At 50.5% G+C, this 20,208-nt stretch overlaps 1 protein-coding gene across 1 annotated transcript in view; it reads right to left on the bottom strand.

Moving 5' to 3' along the window:
- PLEKHH1 (pleckstrin homology, MyTH4 and FERM domain containing H1) overlaps nt 1-20,208 on the bottom strand; it is a 49,376-nt gene that overhangs the window by 11,825 nt on the left and 17,343 nt on the right. The window contains exons 3-14 of the mRNA XM_090271024.1: nt 15,469-15,531; nt 14,467-14,616; nt 11,446-11,529; nt 9,805-9,886; nt 8,747-9,513; nt 5,654-5,732; nt 4,925-5,016; nt 3,175-3,325; nt 2,857-2,999; nt 1,838-1,948; nt 520-606; nt 13-174 (exon numbers count right to left, since the gene is read on the bottom strand). Of these exons, the coding sequence (XP_090127150.1) occupies nt 13-174; nt 520-606; nt 1,838-1,948; nt 2,857-2,999; nt 3,175-3,325; nt 4,925-5,016; nt 5,654-5,732; nt 8,747-9,513; nt 9,805-9,886; nt 11,446-11,529; nt 14,467-14,616; nt 15,469-15,531 (1,971 nt within the window). The remainder of the gene's footprint in view (nt 1-12; nt 175-519; nt 607-1,837; nt 1,949-2,856; nt 3,000-3,174; nt 3,326-4,924; nt 5,017-5,653; nt 5,733-8,746; nt 9,514-9,804; nt 9,887-11,445; nt 11,530-14,466; nt 14,617-15,468; nt 15,532-20,208) is intronic.

Genomic DNA, 20,208 nt, shown 5'->3' with positions numbered 1-20,208 from the left:
CTCCAGCCATACCTTGGTCAGCCAGCCCTTCACGGTGGGCTTGGTGCCACCCTGTGCCAGGGCCGGGGGCCCAACGGCCTGGACCTTCAGCAGCCTCTGCAGGACTCGGATCCACTCCTCCAGCAGGCTGGGCGAGTCAGCCGTCAGGTAATAGGTTTTCTTCTCAGAGATGAGCTGGCAGGAGTGAGGGATGAGGGCGGGGGCAGGAGACGGGAGGATGGAATAACAGAAACCACGCTCTGAGGTGGCCCAAGCCCCTGAGGCCACTGGGTCCCTTCTTCCCACCCTGGTAGACGCCCCTTCGCTTCCTCCTCTTGTTCTCCCTGTCTCTCCTACCTTCACTCTCCCTCACATTCTGTGTCCTCTTCCTTCCTCGTACTCATAGATTAGGGTCACGCCCAAATGTGGACATACTGTCTTTCACTCATGCCCATTTTGCCCTGGCTCTGTCTCCATCACAGCCATATCCAAACCATGCACCTGCTCCGTCTAAAATCCTAGCTGCTGGGGCATCCTCACCTGGAATGTCTGTGCACCCTCCCCTCGAACAATTTGGCAACGGGAGTTCAGTTCCACTTGACCTTGAGGTTTCCGGATGACATCACTCTGTAAAGAGAGGGGTGCTCTTACTCCAGGTTATAGACAAAGGAGAAAGTGATTCCCAGGCTTTCCTGGGCGATGCATGATGGGTAACTAGTTCTGTATCCTGGTTCTAGCTAAATGGAGCAATGATTAAACATGAGCCCCTCTGACCCAGTTTACAGTCAATATTAGTTGGAATTAGTTTCAGGTGTATAGCATAAGAGACAATCATAATACTTTATAAAGTGTTCCCTTGGATACTTCCAGTACCCCACTGTGTATTACAATCTTATTGACTATATTTCCTAGGCTGTACTTTACATCCCCATGATTATTCTGTAACTACCAAGCTGTATTTCTCAATCCCTTCACCTTTTCACCCAGTCTCCCAACCTCCCTCTCCTCTGGCAACCATCAGCCTGTTCTCTGTATTTATGTCGTTTTTGGTTTTGTTTGTTTATACTCTTCTTTAGATTCCACATATAAGTGAAATCACGTGGTATTTGTCTTTCTCTGACTGACTTATTTCACTCAGCGTAATACCCTCTAGGTCCATCCATGCTGTTGCAAAGGGTAAGATTTTGTTCTTTTTAGATTGAGCCTTCAGAATTGGGTAAGAAGCCACCAGGTTATTACTAAGCTACACAGCCCTTAAACCCTTTCTACTACATCCTTTCTATCAAGTGTGGCAAAGAAGTGACATATATATCACCCTTCACTTCCTGTGCCACTGCAGACATTACTAATCGATCAGAACATGCCTCCCTTTCGAGCGATACAGGCCCAGAATCCCTAACAAAGTGTCTAAGACAGCCACTACCAATCAACTAGATCCGCACAGGAGACAAGGCCTTTTCACCCTCTTTAAATTGTTAACATTGGTTATCAACCAGGGAGGGCCTGTCGAAGTAGTCCCAACCTCCAAGGCTCCCTGACTCCAAACAGTGTAGAAGGATGGGGAAGGGGCAACAGGCCACCTGGTAGAACAGTCCTTTCACAGAAGCAGGCAAAAGAAGAACTTGGCTTCCAAAGGAAAAAGGACTCTGCAGGCCAGCTCATCTGGAACTGCCTTTGCCTGCTCGGTGGCCGGTTCCACTGTGAGAGCCGGGGACCAGCCTCATGGTGTGTGTGTGGCTCACAGACTCTCCCCACCTGCCAGACCGTCTGCCCTCTGACCATGGGTCACACTGCCCCTCTTCCAGGGTCCCCCTCCCCCACAGTCCTGGGGCTGGGGTCCTTTAGATGACAGTCTCACCGGGGACTTGTAGTACAGAATCTGTCCCTGTCTCAGGACAAACCAGCGCCTCTTCCACGTCTTCACTCGGCTCCCCATTTTTAGCAGGTAGCCTGACTTCTCCAGTGCCTCCTGCAGGAGTAGAAGGGTGCAGAGGAAGAGAAGTGTGAACAAAGGGGTAATCCCTGAGGTTCCTGGACATCGCACTGACCGAAATGGCCCAGTTGAGTCACTGCTTTGTCATCAGTTAGAAAAAAGCTGAGTACCTACTGTGTGTACTTTCAGGGCACCATGTCTTGCTAAGGGTTCAGAGAGGACGGCATAAAGCACGGGTGGCCTTGCTGTGGGCGGGTCCTGCTGGCTGGGGAACGCCCCTGACCACAGCAGAAGGCAGGTCAGGGGCTGCACGAGGGAGACAATGGCCAGGAGGAGGAAGGAGGCCACTCAAGCAGCAGGGGTGGGAGCGGTGTGGGGAACAGCGGCCACATCTGCCCGCTGGGGACGAGGGTTTGGGCAGCACAGTGGTGCAGAGCAAGGGCTGGGGGACGGGAGACCTGGCTGTACTCTTGGCTCCAGTGTGCAATGGCACGTCTCTGAGCCTCGGGCTTCTCATCCACAAGATGGAGTAATAGTCCTGAGAGGACTGTGAGGACACGTGAGGCAATCCATGAAAAGCACAGAGCACTGTGCCCGGCACACTGAAACAACTCAACAAATGTTAGCTTCCAGAAGTCCAGGGTCAGCGCGCAGCTAAAACAAGGTGCTGCGTGTAAACCCCTGGGGCTTGGTGAGCTGCAGTGGGCTTTCTAACGGGCGTCCCTGGTTTGATAAAGAGTCCAGCAGGCTTCCTCTCCTTCCTCACAGGGTCTGTGCGTGCCTGACCCTATAACTGCACCCCCTGCCCCCTCCTCCCTTCCCCTATCCCAGGGGCCCCTCCTCTCACTGCTGCTGCCCAGTGTCTTGTGCTAAGGCCCCGGGCAGGCAGCTCCCACCCTGCCCTTCCTCAACGCCCCCCTGGGTGGGGCCACCCTGCAGCTCACCCCACCCAGGCTCAACCCATCCATGGAGTAGGATGAGGTACGCTGCAGTTTGTGCTCAGGCTCTGAGTAGTCGCTGTCCAGGGAGCAGGCATCTGGGGGGATGGCGTAGTCACCCTCGGAGCTCAGAGAGGACACGGAGACACCTGGCCAAGAGCGAGGATTCATGGTCTGTGTCCCATTCCTCCTCCAGTTCCTCACCCAACTGGGACCCCCCCGAGTCTGGGGCTGAGGGTCATGGGCAGAGATCAAGCAGAGACCTGTTGTAGGACTGTCCATGGGAGGAGGTGAGGGGCCTCTTGCTGCCCCCCATCTCCATACCTCTCTTGATAGCCCGGGGGCTGCCCAGTCCACTGGTCTTCCTGGACTCTGCGCAGGGGACTGACGTTCGGAAACTGGCCTGTGAGCTGCAGTCATCATCAGACCCAGAGGACTCGTCCACAAAGGGCACGCTGCTGATCTGCGCGGCTCTCTGCGAGACAGACCCCTTCCCGCTGCAGCTCAGGCTGCAGAGCACGCCCCACGCCACCTGCACTGCACGCTGCTCCAGGGGCTCAGGGCGTGGCCAACGCAGCCCATCGGGGCACATGGATGCCACCTGTCGGCCAGGCCACCCAACAGACCACGGTCCCTTCCAGACCCTCACTCCTATGTCCCAACCCAAGGCTCTCCTTAGGCTAATTGTGTGGGCCCTAGAGGAGCTGGCCCATCCAGCTGAACACTTGACCACTGTGACTCCCACTCCCTGCCACTAAAGGGCCAGAAAGCTCCACCATGGCCCAAGTGTGAGACAGGAGCTTTAAAAATGTGTGGGGATCATCTTAACTGACAGACATTTTAAAAGTGTGATTATCTCACCCTGGCTGGTGTGGCTCAGTGGGTTGAGCATCATCCTACAAACCAAAGGGTCGCTGGTTTGATTCCCAGTCAGCGCACATACCTGGGTTGCAGGTTTGGTCCCCAGTTGGGGGCGTGTAAAAGGGAGCTGATCAATGTTTCTCTCCCTTTCTCCCTCCCTTCCCCTCTCTCTAAAAAAATAAATAACATCTTCTTTAAAAAAATATTCTGATTATCTCAATGTTGGTGAAATTGTCAAGACAAGGATACTCTGTAGTGTGATAAAGATTTTAAACATGCATATCATTGGCCCATAAAGTCCACCTCTAGAACTCTGTCCTACAGAAATATGTATGTATGAGTGCACAGAGATATATTGATGTTCATCATACCATTTATTTTAGAGAAGAACAGAGACATGGCCTAAACTGTCCATCTGTGGAGGGCAGGTGAAGGTAGTTAGGGAGCATCTAAGCGAGGGGTGCTGGGCAGCCCTAAGAGGGGAGGAGGACCTGGCACATGGCTGGATGAACAGTCAGGGGCAGAACGACAGGTATAATGTGATCCCGTGTATGCATGCATGTGTGCATGTGAGCAAAAGAGACAGCGACAGAATGTCTGTGAACGCATCTGCCACCACAGCAGAGGGCCTTACAGAATCCACACCAAACCACGGACGACAGACAGCTGCCTCTGGGGTGAGGAATTAGGGAAAGCAATGTGAGCGGAAACTTGGCTTGTGGCTTTTCAGTCTTCTACAAAAAGTTTTACAAAGTATAACTGGTATGGTTTCAAAAACTAATAATAAAAGATGACAAAAATGTATATAAAAATACGTTGCTCTTCAGTCTGATTTTTGTTTTAAAAAGTGTAGGTATGTTACAGGAGTATATGGAGTTTATGTTTAAACACATATAAAAAATTCCAGAAGCAGCTGCGCTGCCTTCTGGGACATGCGACGAGATGGGAGACAGGTGGAGCAGGCACAGGCTTAGCCTTTAACTTTTTACTTTGCCCACAATCATATTGATTCTAACTTTTGTAAATGCAGAACTTTTCTACTAAAAGTCTGATGAAGATAAACCATAAAAATAAAATGACATATGAGGCCTGAACTGCCTGCCCAGAGCTGTGCGTGCAGAAGCCTGACCCTGGACCCCACTCCAGCCACTGGCTGGACAGGGGGCCTCTCCAGGTGGGGACCGCCCCCCACCCCAGGATGGCAGCTTCTTACCCCCTTCAGGGCTGTGAAGACAGGTGCTGTGCAGTTCTTGTAGACAAGGCCAGAGAAAGGCCCAGGGGACAAAAGGGCAGGAGGCCTTGACCCTGGAGGGGCAGGGAAGAGGGGTGAGATTAACTTGAGTGCCATAGCCCAGTAAGGGGTGTGAGGGCGGCAGAGACCTGGGCAGAGTGAGGAGGAGAAAAGCTGCACACAGTGTTCCCTGAAACAGTGCTCGGGGTGACAGATCAGGTGACAGATCTTAGGATGGGCCCAGGCCTTCTTCAGTACCAATCATGCACTATGTGGCTCTCACTTCACTGTGGGAATTCCATGGCTGGCCCATGACTTAGGAGATGGTGGTGAGATGGGCTTTCTTCAGGGGGCTCATCTAAATCAACGTACTGGGGGCTCCTCCAACACAGGGCCCTTGTACTGTAGAAGGGAAGCCAGTGCAGGTGGGAGGCTGTGCTGGGGGACCCCTCCTCTAAAGTCCCTTCCATCTTTGTAATTGTCTACAACCCTTTTCAAGGCCACTCCCACCCAGCAGGTGAGGGGCTGAACCTGCGCAGCTTCCTTTTATCTCCAAGGCAGCCCTGGCCCTGTGAGTTCACCTGAACATAACCTGTTGGGGGAGGGAATGGGGTACCAGGTGACCCTAGCCTTGGATGTTACTCAGAATCCTCTCCTCCCCCACATGTTCACCCTGCTCACTACATGCACCCCCCCCCCCTTGGGACTCACCACAGCAGGTGGCATTGCTTCTGGGAGATATGTCCGAGAGACGCATGCCTGAGGTGGCCACAGCGTAGATCCGGCTCTCCTGGAAAGAGAGGTCCCGGGAGGGTCAGAGCCCATGGCCAGGCCCACCCCGCCCCTCCCGGTGTGGAGCAAAAGCACGGCTTGGGAGGCAGCCAGACCTGCATCCACGTCCAGGCCCGGCCGCTTACTGGCAGCGGCATCTTGGGCAAGTGACATCATTTCTGTGCCTCATTTTCCTCAGCTCTAAAATGGGGGCTGTAACACTCACCTTCAGGCTGCTGTGAGAACTGAAATGACAGTGTGTCATGTAAACATCTAATACCTGGCCTATAATCAGTGCCCAACAGATATTCACCCGCTCTACCACCCACCCTTCCTTTTGGGCAAAGAAGTTCCAGAGGAGAGGGGTTGGTGACCTTTGTCTTTGAATCTGACCCATTTTCCAGCTCTTGGGTCTCAGGCTCTCACCCCTAAAAGTGGGGTGTTGACAATGAGGAGGTCAGAGCCCCAGGGTGAGGGCATAACCTTTTGTAAGCTAGTTGTTTGGAAGCTGGGACACATTATTCTTTTCTACAGTAGTAATGTAACATCATGGTTAGGCTTCTGTCCTACCAACAAAGCCTGTGTGGGCCCCAACACCCCAAGTACAAGACACTTGGATGAGGAAGGCCCCCTCCCAACTCTTGCTCCACCCTGGATATCCCTGGGTCCAAAGTAGGCCCACAGCCCTGGGGAGCTCTTCTAATTGTTCTGATGGCTCCCAAGCAATCCACAGGCCCTGCCTATGCTTTTGCATATTTCTTTCCTCCACTCAAGATAAAAGGCCAACAAAGGCCCCCTCAGGTGACCAGAGAAGGTCCTGGCTCCGGGCAGCAGGGCAGTGGGGGCTGAGGCACCTGGGGGAGAGAGGGAGGGGCTGGGAGGAGATCCTGGGATAAGGGCCTGGGAAGGCAAGGTAAGCACATGCGGCAGTGAGGGCGTCCCAGGAGGGGCACCAGAGTGGGGCAGCTGAATTGGGACCAATGACTACATCAGGCATAAAAAAGATTATTACTGTCTGCAGTGGTGGAAAAGGCCTCACATTTGCTGGGGAATGAAAGTGAAGCCTGAGGAATTTAGGTGAGTCTTCATTTAGGGATTCGGGAGACTATCATTAAACAAGCAGGAGTGCTATACAAAGGTCACTTATGGTCCAACTCACCTAACTCACCTAAGGTTATTTTGAAGGTCAGCCAAAAAGGGCGCTGCAAACTCTAATTGGCAAATAAGTCTATTCAACTCCCTCGGATGGAGAAACGTCCCTCTTGAAATCCTTAGTCTTGATTTTTCCCCCAGATGGTCACTGACCAGTTGGTGTCACCTGAGAATAAAGGCTGTGCTCCCTGGCCACTGCGGCTTCCTAGACTGACAGGAGAGGTCCTGTCTCAGGGCCTGGATGGAGCTGAGCCTTCCTGCCTGTCCATGCGGGGAGCTCCCTCACTGCCGCCTCTGCTTCAAGATTCCAGAGCACTTGTATTTACAAGACAACAAGGAACGGGAGGAGGGATGGTTCAGGGGGCACTACAGCTGGGCCTGGCCCTTCCCGCATTTCCAAGCCTCTCTACCTTTGTCCCACCAGTCCCTTTACTCCTTGTTTGCCTGCCGCTTCCCTGCCTTACCCCTCCTCTCTGGAGGCGGCAGATGGTGGCTTTCCCATGACCCTGGGGCTTCAGGGACAGGTAGGTCAGCAATCCTTGGCCTGAGGACTGGCTGGCCTGGGGGACTTCCTGGCCCTCCCCCAACGCATGGCTGTTTCTTGAGTCATCCAGGTCCCCTACCGCAATCACTGCTAAGGATGTGGCCCATAAGCCTGGAGTGGTGAGGCTGTCTGGACTAACAGCATTTCCAAAGGGGACCCTGGAAGGCGCTGCTGAACAAGCAGGCCTCCCAGACAGGGATGCGGGGTGGTGCCATCCCCCAGTACCCAATTCCCTGTGCTGCCAGCACCCTGACACTCAGCATCCGTCCCCCACGGTGCTGCTTCACACCACTGCAGCATCCAGGGGGCAGGCCTGGAGTAAGAGGCTGACAGCTACTCCCCGATGCCCCCTAAGAGGCAGGTCAGCTGGAGAGCAGAGCTAGGCTCTGGGAGCAGCTGAGCCTGTATTTAAAGACTGACCCCTCACTAACTACTACATGACCTTGGGCAGGTAACTAAGTCTGTGGAAAAAGCAGTCTCCTGATCTGTAAAAACAACACCAACCAAAAAACAAAAACCACCCAGCATGTAATTCCTCGCACAGGCAAGGAGTCCTGCCGTCTGCGAGAAGCTTCCAACATCTGCTATCTCATCCTTCCTCGCCCCTGACCTGTGCGACTTTATTAATGCCCACCCGCCCCAGCCCCTCTGCACTTTAACTTTCTGTCATGGAAAATGTTGGACACAAAAGTGCAGAGAACAGAATAAAGAATGACTTCATGTACCCATCACCCAGCTCTACGAAGACGAGTGCAGGGCCGCTCTTGTTTCGTCGCTATCCCTGCCCCGGATCACTGACTCTGAAGCAATTCCACCAGACAGTACGTCATTTTATCCAATGGCACAAGTAAGGAAGCTAAGGCTCAGGAACAGTAACAGCCAGCGCTGACGTGCCACTTCCTATGATGACCTGCTACTGCAAGTACTTACTAGATATGAACCCTATCCAGGAGGTACTATTCCCCCCATTTTACAGATAAGGAAAGCGAGGTACAGAGATCTAGTAACAGAGTTAGCAATTCAACCCTGGTGGTTTGACTCTGGGACCCGTGAGCTTAGCCACCACCACGGTACCACCGCCAAGGGTCATGAGATGGAACAAGAAAATGTGCACACAACACCAGCCTGGTGAGTGGCACGCTCAGGACATGACAGTTGGCCCCATCCAGTCACCCCAAATCCCAGCTCTGCCCTTGGTGGTGGGGCGTTTTGGGCAGGCTCAGTGGACCTGCCTCCCCGAGACACCATGCCACCTCGGCTCAGGCTCAGTGTGTGGCTGCGCTTGACCCACAGGGGTCACATGGTCAGCTCTGCCCAGCCCCCAAGTGGCCTCTTACCCAGGATGGAAACCGGTGTAAGGGGGGTGTGGGCGGTTTGCTCCCCAAATCCACTTCCTCCAGCTCAGCTCCAGGAACCTTCAGGTTCTCTCGCTCCTTCCTCCCAGCTGGGGGTTGCTCGTCCATCTCCATCTTCTCCGGCTCCTCCCGGAGGTCAACTAGGGCTGCCACCTCGGGGAGGCCGGAGGGGCGGGGGGCTGAGAGGGTCCCAATCTCAATGCTCACCACGTGGGTGAAGTGGCCAGGGCCCACCTGTGGCTGGCTGTGGTGCCGCTTGGCCAGCTGGACACTGTCAAGGGGGGCGCTGGGAGCCCGCACCTGCGGCAGGGTCAGGCTGCAGCCAGGGCCACCTTCCCTGGCATCCCTGGCAGGGGTCTTTGTCCTCGGGAGTGATCCTCCCTGAACAGCAACCGGGCTCTCGCCCCAGGAAGCCAAATCATGCCTGGGGGTGCGAGTCTTCACGCACAGCTGGCCAGGAGGGCCCTCTCTTCCCAGACGAGGGGAAAGGGTCTTGGCCTCTGAGATTCCCCTAGGACGGACCCTGATGGAACTAGACTCCTCCATGGAGCTTCCCGCTTTGGGGACAGAGTCCTTGCTGTGCAGAGAACCTGGAGAAGGTGAAGGCAGAGCTGCCTTCAGAGCATCCTGGGCCTGAGGACCACTGTCCTGCCCCATCAGCAGGGCTCCTGGCCCTGAAGGGACAGAATTCTGCTCTCGCATTTCCTGGGAGACCACCAGCAGCTTCTCTGAAGGTGCCATCTGAAGAGCTATGGTTGGGTTAAAAACAGGCACATCAGGAGCTCCCTTCATTTGGCCCCACAACCCAACACTCCCTCACAACCCCCACCCCCCCGAAACACCCCCGCCCCCCAACACACACACCCCCCCCAACACACACCTACCTCAACGCATACACACTCACACTTCAACACACCCAGTACCCACACTCACACCCCTGGCACACACATACCCCCAGTGCACACACATACACACAGGCACACACACACCAAACACACACACCCACACCGACATACCCCCCCACTGACAGACCCACTTACCTTCTAGAGCATCTTGAAGGGCTCTCACCTGCTCCACCAGGTGCTGATTACAGCTTTTCAGGTGCTGATTCTCCATTTCAAGCTAGGCAAAAGGAAAAAGGAAGACTCAGAATACTCAGCTTACAGGTTTAGACATATAATTCAAAATAAGCCTAAAATCCTTTTTAAAGCTCAAATCTTTAAAAAAGAACAGCGCTGCCCCTGACCTTCTCCCTCCGTCTGTGCTAACTGGTGGTGTTTGAGACAGAATTCCATTTGGCAATCCCTGCACTTTTTTTCCTAGTTTCATTTTTAAGCTTTTTAAAATTGTGAAATACACGTACACAGAAAACTGAATACCACATCAATGAACAGCTTAACAAATGATGCTGAAATGAATACTCACGTGACCACCATCCAGGTGAAGAAATCTGCCGGCTCGCCCAACAGCCCTGGACTTGCCCTCTGACCACATGCCCCTCCCTCCCCAGGGGCAACCACCCTCCTAAGCTTTCCAGCCTTTAGACTCACTTCCTTGTTCTCTGGGTTTTACCATCTAAGCACGACTCCTTACACATACTGGTTTTGTTGTGCCCAGTTTTGAACTTTATACACATGGAGTTATACAGCATGTATTTCTGTGTCTGGCTTCTTTTGAACAGCGTACTGTCTGTGAGATCCATCCTCATGGTTGCTGCATTTTCCTTTAAATGCGATCCATGCCCCTTTTAGCAATAGGTCAGGGCTGTGCAATGTGGAGGCATCAGCTCTGTCCCCAAGAACTTGCCCTCTAGCAGGTGACCTGAGCTGTGTACCCACAGAAGGGACAGGAGGCAAAATAAGCTGAGTCCCCCACAGGTGTGAGCCACATGTGTCAGCACAGAGGAAAAAATAATGAGTCTTCACCCTTTTCCAAACTTCAGTTCCTTTTCCTTGGACTTAGAAAGAGGATTTTTTTGCTTATTTTGCTTGTTTGTTCTGCTAGTAGCACTGTAGCTTCTAGTCCCGCGTTTCCAAACAAAGCCATAGCAAGTGATGAGCTACAGGAATGGTGGAGACAGCAGAAAGCAGACTCAGACAGAGGTTGCCAGGGGCTGGGGGATGGGGAGAGCGGATGGCGTTAGTGTTTAATGGGTACTGAGTTTCTGTTTGGGGAGCTGAAAAGTTTGGGAGACAGTAGTGATGGTTGTAAAAGCACTTAATGCCACTAAATTCTACATTTAAAAAAGTTATATATTATATATAATATGTGCGTGCGTGCGTGCGTGCGTGTGTGTGTTATCCTCACCAAGGACATTTTTCATTGCTTTTAGAGAGAGAGGGAGGGGGAGAGAGAAAGAGGCGGGGAGACAGACAGAGACAGAGACATCGATACAAGAGAGAAACACCGATGGGGCTGCCTTCCCAGTGAAGCGCGGTCCTCTTCCCCAAACTGAAACACAGCACCAAGCTAGTCCGGAGCTCCAGGGAAACCCAAGCAGACGGAGGAAGGGGAAGTGAAGCGAAGCGTCTCAGCGTTTAAGCCGAACGAAGGACAAATGGTTAACAAAGTAAAGGTCAGGAAAGGCCCCTCAAACAGAAGGAGCCAGAGAGAGGCTGAGGGCCAGGGCAACCCTACATGCGTGTCCGTTCCAGGCTCTCCGGGAGGAGTGTGGGACTCACCTCTGCTAACTTGAGAGTCACCCATTCCTTGATCTTTGCAGCTTTTTCTTGGACAATTTTTGCCTCCTCAGCTCTCATCTGCTTCTAAGAGAAAGAGAGAGAGGCCTGTAGTTCATCACAGCAGTCGCTGGTTTAGTGAATAACTGGAGGCAGGAAACCCTGAGAAGAAATGTCAGGCAACTGGATGGAAAAAGCTAAATTCATTTATGAATATTTTTAATATTGTTAAAGTGGGAAAGGCCTTCCTAAGCCTAAGAGAAAACCCAAAAAGTCATGAAGTAAAAGACTAATAAATCTATATCATCACTGTAAATTACTATCTAAAAAAAAAAAAAAGAATCCCTTAAACAAAATCAAAAGACCAATTGAGGGATGATTTGCAACACAAATGACATACATACAAAGGGCTAATTTGAAATAAACAATCCGAAGGATATGAATTATACCCTTTATTATACAAAGGAAATGAACTATACAAAGGATAAGAACAGGAAATCAACAGGAAAAGAAGGGAAAGAAACCGTGAAAAGCTGTTCATCCTCAATTATAATTTTAAGAAATCTGATAAAAATGAGACATCGTTTTCCTCTATCAGACTAACACAATTTAAAAGTGTGATATTATCCCAAATTTTCAAACAGGTTAGAAAACAACCACGTTGACACACAAATTGGCAAAGCCTTTTGCGGAGCAATTTGATAACATCTGTCAACGGTTTAAATGTACCTACCATTGAACTGATAAATCCACTGCTTAGGAACTGTTAGTTGCATTTTGATAAAGCAACAGAAGCAAAACTCAAAACTGGAAACCACCTAAATGCCCACAAATAAGGGCTTTGGCTAAACAAACAACATGAAAATGGAAAGCTGTCCTTTGATGCGCAAGAAACATTCACAATGAACAGCGGTTGACAGCAAGGAGTGGAAACGAAGGACTGGGGACAGAACGAAGACGTCATCGTTTTATACTCCTCTGGGTTTTTTGTATTTTTTTTTACTATACACATGTATTATCATGATAGTTAAAAACAGAAAATAAGGCTAGATTAGCACATGAGTATAGCAATTCCCTGAAAATAATCAAGGGTACATAAGGTGATTGAAGAGCAAGGTCTGCCCGTAAAGCACAGCAGCCCGGGAGAGAAAGAAATGCAGACTCTGGGGCTCTGCCTTGGAACCTTATCAGCTGCAAGCACCTAACCCTCTGGGCCCGTGAGTGTCATCTCGAGAGAGGGCGATGACACAGCTCTCTCCAGGAGCCCTGAAGCGGTGACTCAGTGCCCAGCACAGTGCCTGAGGCACAGGTAACCAACCAGCTCTACAATGAGCACAAGTTCCCCGATCTAAAATGCAAGGAAACTGGTATACTCTGGAATAGTTTAGAGACCAGCAATAACGACTTCTAGGGACAAACTGCCTCATCGATGGAAGATGACAGACATAAGCTCACAGCGAGGGCATCTGTGCAAATGGGATGGGAAGGTGACAGTGCCAGACTCAGTATTTCAGGGCCCGCCGACCAAAGCTGGCCTCCCACCTGCTTTTATCCCCGCTGCATATTTCTGAAAATAAAGTGTACGGAAACCCAGTCACGCCCGTTCACTTACATACGGCCAAGCCAAGGGCTGCTTTCATACCACAACAGCAGAGCTGAGTACTGTAGTCGCAACAGAGACCACGGGGCCCACAAAGCCAAAAATATTTACTAGCTGGCCCTTTACAGAAAATGTCTGCCAGTCCCTGATGGACTGTGACACCCTGCTTATGTGGCTGCAGGAGCGAAGGCCCAGAGGGGGGAATGACTTGCCCCAATTCAGTCCTGGCACAGCTGGGACTAAAGCCAGATCTACTGACTTATAGAACAGCATTCTTTCTAGTCTGATCTGGACCTAATATTATTGTATAATAATTTTTTTTTTCTGACCTAAGCTTCAACAAAAATCATGTGGCCCACCAATCCCCAGACACTGCCACTTCTATGAGCCACTCAGGAGAGAAGATAAGGCATCTCTAAAATCAATGGAACTTATTTAGATTCCATGTGTCAAAATTTTATTTTCCCATCATTTTCAAGAATACATGGTGCCCCACAGATTAGAAAGATACATTCCACAAAGGAAATGTCACTGAATACTGAGGAGTGATTATAAATTTGCCCGTGATGATGGGAAGGTACTACCAGCATCAGCTGGGACCTTTGTAAAGAATTAAAAGTCATCTAGCCACTGTGTGGCGTCATTTGTTGGAAATGATGGAGTCTGGCACCAGGAAATGTTGGGCAGGTAAGGCCAATGGCAGAGGGAAGGGACAGAATTAGAATTAAGTAAATGAGATTGTGAAGGGGAAGGGGCTGGCAAAGGGAACTGGTGGGGGATGTTCCAAACGTCGTCTCTGGAGCAAAGGTGCTAACTGTGGCAGGGGTGCTGGGCAGTGCCCTCCCCTGGGCTCCCATGTGCTCAGGTTAGGAGGCCCCACTTTTCAGAGGAAGCAGCAATGTTGTCTCTGCCAACTCAGGCTCACCGAGAAACCTTGGCCAACCAGCTGACCAAGGCTGCTGGGCCAGCTCTGTGCTGCTCTGATACCACAGCCAAGGGTTGGGTCTCATATGCTGTTAGGGCAGAAGGCCGGGGCAGACAAGGGAAGCTCTTCTTACAAACACCGACCTCATGTCTGATACAGCACATAGATTACTGAGTTCATTCTCCTGACAGCCCTCTGGCGTATGACAACCCTTATTTTATTGATGTGTAAAATGAGAATCAGCCACTTCCGTAATTTGCCCACAGCTAGAGAGCAACAGGTGCTCAAGTGGGATTCCAACTCAGATCTGTTTGCCTCCAAGGTCCTTTTCCCACTATGTCCCCTGCCTGGCTCCTGCTATACCTTCCAGTAATAAAATATCCACATGAAAGAAGTCTCAAGAGGGAGCAAGCTCCCGGCCACTGCAGGGTCAAGCAGAGGGGCTCTGCACAAGAAGCTGGGGCCAGTGGGGGCAGATGTGCTGCTTGGTAACCCTCACCTGCTTCTCCAGCTGTGCCTCCAGTTGGCTGATGAACTCATCTTTGCCCTGCATGGCTTTCAGCAATTCTTGGTACTTCCAGTGCAGGCTGCCTGCTGAACCCACATCCTTCAGATTGGACAGTTTCACCTTCTCTTCCATCACACCCACCTGAAAAGGACCAATCGTCTTATAGGGTTGGGATGTGTTGTATGAAATGGCCACTAACATGGGAGGGGCTGTTTCCCCGATAGCCCAGCCCATGATTCCCAGGCAGAGCCCTTACCCAGAGCTATCAGGCCAATTAACTCAGTGACCACTTATTATGCCCCATCTCAGAGAAAACAAAAGGAATTGATAAGGTGCTGGGTGCTCTAATTTTGGGGGCCCAGCAGGGATGAGCTGGAGAGGGCAACAGCCCTGGAGAGGAACTGCTCCAGGCATTTACTGCTCACTGCGTGTCCACCTGCTCTCCGGTATCTCCAGCCCTCCAAGTTAGATGGGCATGCAATTCACTCCACCAACGGGCCTGAGATGAATGACATGGTGTTTCTGGGCTCAAGTGTGTAAGTGCTGCTGCATGAGTATCCAACTCTTTCCCTCTTATGGCAACCGAGGAGGCTGCGTGTTCCAGATGGTCTAGCGAGCAGATGGGGTGCTCCACCAGCCTGGATCCCTACATCAGAATCCCCGGCTCACCCTCAGTGAAGAGGTACCGCGAGGGAGGGCTAAACGTGATAAACCACTGAGATATCAGACCGAATTTGTTACCCCAGCATACCTAGTCTATTGGGACTCATCCACTCACCCACTCACTGCACGGACCCTTAACCAAAGACTCATTCATACCCATCAAAAGCTCCACACACCCGAATCTGTTGAGCAGTTCAAATGCGTGACTGCTGGTTTTCCTTGTCTCTCTTCAAGTGGGATGAGAATATCCACATGCGTCCGTGGGAAGGGACAGGAAAGGCAAATGGTCACTCCCCCTGCACACTCTTCTCAGTCCCCTCCCCCGATTACCTGGGTCTCCGCGTTCTCTGCTCTCTGCTCTGCCTCCTGCAGCCTCTGCTCCAGCTCCTGCATCTGCTCAACCAAGACAAAGAGGAGATGTAGGTGTGGCATCCCTGCTGTGCACAGGACAGGAGGTAACGCCAATGCACTGCGCAGACACTCCTCACGGGCTGGGCTTGAACTGCCTGTCTCACGTGGGCTCAAGGGTGTCAGGACCACGATTTCCATGGCAACACTCGGCGCTCACATCCTGAATTTGTGGGAGGGGAAACACCCATGGTGCTGTCCTCTCTGCTGAGGAAGGAAAAGCCTGGTTCTTTCTTCTCTGTGCCAGGCACCCAGGGAAGGTCAGCAGTGCTGCTGTCCTTCGTCCCGAGGTGCTCCACACCCCCAGTCTCAGCCCTGCCTCAGTCTCCTCTCCCCGACAGCTCCTCCTCTCCACACTGGGTCAGAGGTAGTGCCCGGCCACTGCTCACCCACATGCCTGGCATGGAACGTGTCCCCTCCCGAGCCGCCATCATGTTATCAGTGAGAGAATGTTCCTTCCCACCTCAGAACAGCTCCCTGGCTGGGGACAAATACTTCCTAGCCCCATCAAGGGTGCCTCTGACTGTGAATGGCAAACACAGATATCACCTTGAGTTCTTTAATCTTCAAGAAGTAGAGGGGCTCAAGACACATTTTAAAAATTCTACCTTGCTACCAGTAGTGGTATGTCATCCAGGTCTGAGAAGGCTGGTAATTCTGGAATCCTAAGCCCAAACAAAGAAACCAATGTTCTTATACGTGGAGGCCTGTCAGAGACCAGGATCTAAGCTGAAGCCTAAGGCCCTGCTCACCAGCCCACGGCCCAGGACAGCGTCTCTGCAGCTTCGCGAGTTCATGGGCGGGCGCGGGGAGTGGCTGAATTTCAGCTGCCACCTTCCCCAGGGTCAGGGCTCGGCTGTGCGCTGCCCAAACCACACACCATCACGCAAGGGCCCTGCACCGGGGCCTAGTCCATCAACTGCTTCCTCCCCGACTGGCCCTGCCCCAGGGCAGCACAGATGCATTCAACATTCATCAGAGGCACAAATATCCCAGCCTCGTCCTCTGTGTGTGAGGCTGGACAAGCTGCTCTCCAAGCTGTAGCCCGGCACTTGCCCACCCCACCTCTGCCGATGTGGCCTTTGCTCCAGTGACGCAACCTTCTCCTTTTGGCCTGGACCCTGGCTTGACAGTCACCGATGAACTGAGCGATTCCTTCTCTTTCCCAGCCTCTCACCTTCTCAGCTGAAGTTCTGCTTCCTCTCCCTCACACAAGAGTGGAAGAGGAGGAGCCCAGAGTTACCTGGGAGTAGTTCACACTTGAGGACCTGGAGCACCCCCTTCTCAGGGCAGCCCTTCTTCACCCACCTTTTCTTCTTTTTGGGAATAGGGAGACACAGATGCTTTCAGGACACATTCCTTTTGAGGGGATCTGAGGTTCCCAAGCAAACCTCAAAGTTTAAAACAAAAATGCCCCTCGGGCTCCCAATGCACAGCACCACCTGTGACAGGCATTCATGTGCTCAGGCCAAAAATGCCTACATCTAGTCCTTCCTCTCCTGGGATTTTTTTTTCCCTTTTCTCTTTTCTCTTTTTTTTAAATTAATTAATTTGTTTGTTTATTTATTTATTCATTTTTAGAGAGAGAGGAAAGGAGAAAGAGAGGGAAAGAAACATCACTGTGTGGTTGCCTCTCACTCGCGCCCCTAACTGGGGACCTGAGGTGCAACCTAGTCATGTGCCCTGACTGGGAATCGAACCAGCGACTTTGGTTCACAGGCCGACGCTCAATCCACTGAGCCACAAAAGCCAGGGCTCCTTTTCTCTTTTTAAAGTATATTTTATTGATTATGTTATTACAGTTGTCCTAATTGTTTTTCCCTTTGCCCCACTCTGCCTGGTACTCACCTTCCCTCGAGCAATCCCACCCCCACCTTAATTCATGTCCATGGGTCATGCATATAGGTTCTTTAGAGTCTCCCATTTACTTTACTATTCTTAACGTCCCCATCTATTTTGTACCTACCAATTATGTATCTTGATCCCTGCACCTTTTCCCCTATTCTCCCCCCGCCCCCTCCCCACTGATAACCCTCCATATGATCTCCATAACTATGATCTGATCCTGTTCTAGTTGTTTGCTTAGTTTTTGTTTTTGCTTTTCGGATTCAGTTGTTGATAGTTGTGAGTTTGCTGTGACTTTACTGTTCATAGTTTTGATCTTCTTTTTCTTAAATGTGTTCCTTTAACATTTCATATAATAAGGGCTTGGTGATGATGAACTCCTTTAGCTTTAACTTGTCTGGGAAGCACTTTATCTGCCCTTCCATTCTAGTGATAACTTTGCTGGATAGAGTAATCTTGGTTGTAATCTTGCTTTTCATCACTTTGAATACTTCTTGCCAGTCCCTTCTTGCCTGCAAAGTTTCTTTTGAGAAATCAGCTGACAGTCTTAGAAGAACTCCTTTGTAAGCAACTCTCTTCTTTTCTCTTGCTGCATTTAAGATTCTCTATCTTTAACCTTTTGTATTTTAATAATAATGTGTCTTAGTGTGGTCCTTTTTGGGTCTAGCTTGTTTGGGACTCTCTTGCTTCCTGGACTTGTATGTCTATTTCCTTCACCAAATTAGAAAAGATTTCCTTCATTATTTTTTCACACAAGTTTTCAATTTCTTGCTCTTCCTCTTCTTCTGGCACCCCTCTGATTCAGATTTTGGCACATTTAAAGTTGTCTCAGAGGTTCCTAAGCCTCTCCTCATTTTTTTCAATTCTTGTTTCTTCATTCTATAGTGGTTGACTGTTTATTTCTTCCGAATGTTCCAAATTGTTGATTTGAAGCCCGGCTTCCTTCCCATGGGTTTCATGTGAATTTTTCTTCATTTCACTTAGCATAGCCTTCACTTCTTCCCTTATGTGTCTGTCATACTTAATCTGTTGTGTTAACTTGTTTGATTTTTATCCCAATCCTAAGAGAGAGGTACTATTATCCCTGTTGTACAGGTAAGGAAACTGACTAGAGCTCAAGTCTGTGAGCATTGTTATCACCATTGTTTTGAACTCTGCATCTGTTAGGTTAGCTATCTTCTCATCTGTTAGGTTGGCTATCTCCTCATCACTTAGTTCTCCCACTGGAACCTTGATCCATTCCCTCTTTGGGGCCATACTTCTCTGCCCCCTCAACTTGGCCACCTCTTGTGTTTGCCTGTGTCTTAGGTAGAGCTGTTGCACCTATTACGTTGTAAGGGGCAGAGCCTTAGGTATTTGTCAGTGCGGGGTGACCTGTTTCACCATGTTTTAGTGCTGTAGGTGGGGCAGGAAACAATGTTACTTGCTCAGCACTTGCCCCTTTTCCAGGCACTTCTCCCACTTCCCATACAGGACTGGCACCTCTCTAGCTGTTGCCCTGGTTGTGGTTCCCAGAGTAAGTAGGTTTGTGGATGTTCTAGGACTGTGGGGGCCCTCTAAACAAACAGACTGCTGAGAGACAGGCAGTTTCTCCCTGCACCCCAACCCCCACTGGTTTTCACAATCAGAAGCAATGAGGTTTTATTTTCCCTGACTCTGGAGCCATGAGCTGTGGGGTCCTGTCAGGGGCTGGGATCACTCCCCAGGTGTCCCTCCCAACTTTTATAATGTGACTGTGCTTTCCGCCAGCTGGTCACAGCCACTGCCTTGCTGCTGTTGCCACCGCTGCCACACTGCTTCCTCTCTTCCCCTTCTCTGTTCCTTCTACTTCTCTGCATGAGTATTTTCTTCTTTATATCTTTGTTTGTTGGACTTCCATGCAGTTCAATTTTCTGAAAGTTCTGATTGTTTTTTGTTTTAAGGTAGATGTATTTCTTCTTATGGTTGTGGAAGGAGGCAAAGCATGTCTACCTACACTTCCATCTTGGCCGGAAGTTCTCTCCTGGGTTTAATAATCACGATCAAACCTCTCAACTCAAGCCTGAGAAGGAGGGATCGTTCTGCCCAGAAACAGGCAGCAGAACCAGATGACCTTTCCAAAACCAAACAGTCCTAAGGCCTGTCTTACTGGAGTCTCTTGACCTTCAAACATTTGCTTGCAGCTACAGGGAAGATAACAGCATAGCACAAACCAATATTATGGTCACAGGGTGGCTGCCTGGCACAAAAAAAATTCTACTTCGTTGGGGGGTGGGAGAGCTGACACACAGTGGTGACCCTAAGTGGCCAAGTTAGTACTATATAACCCTCCCTACTTTGACACCAGAACTGACTGGGCCAGTCAAGTTCCCTCTCTCCAGGAATCTGAAATCTGGAATCGAGAGACCAGAGATAAGAGCCAGGGGGCTGCACCAGAGAACATGCACAAACACCCCCAAGTTGTGATTATTAGGCAGTTCCTTCTCTGTGAGCTGCCCCAGATCCTCCAAGTAAATTCCATGTATGCTTAAGCTAGTCACAGTTGGAGTTTGCCCATAACAAAAACAACTCTAAATAACGCAATTACCATGAGCATTTAAGAATACAATGAAATATTGAATGGGAAGGTTTTGGATTCCTGACAAGTCTCCTAGATTGACCGTCAGCTGCACCATTTAGACTAACAACTGTTCTGCAGCTCTGAGGACACAGGCTTTGCACAGGAAGTGATAATTCATATTTGTGACTTTTATAATAACTGTTTGATATGTTCTAATTTCATCTGATGGAAACATTTGTCTTCCTATTTTACAAATGGAGAAACCAAGGTAGAGTGAA

Source organism: Furipterus horrens, unplaced genomic scaffold (genome assembly GCF_987537825.1).
Source record: "Furipterus horrens unplaced genomic scaffold, mFurHor1.1.pri manual_scaffold_3, whole genome shotgun sequence".
NCBI classification, from domain to species: domain Eukaryota; kingdom Metazoa; phylum Chordata; class Mammalia; order Chiroptera; family Furipteridae; genus Furipterus; species Furipterus horrens.
Note: the sequence above shows the minus strand (reverse complement) of the source record. Positions and strands in the feature narration are given on the sequence as shown.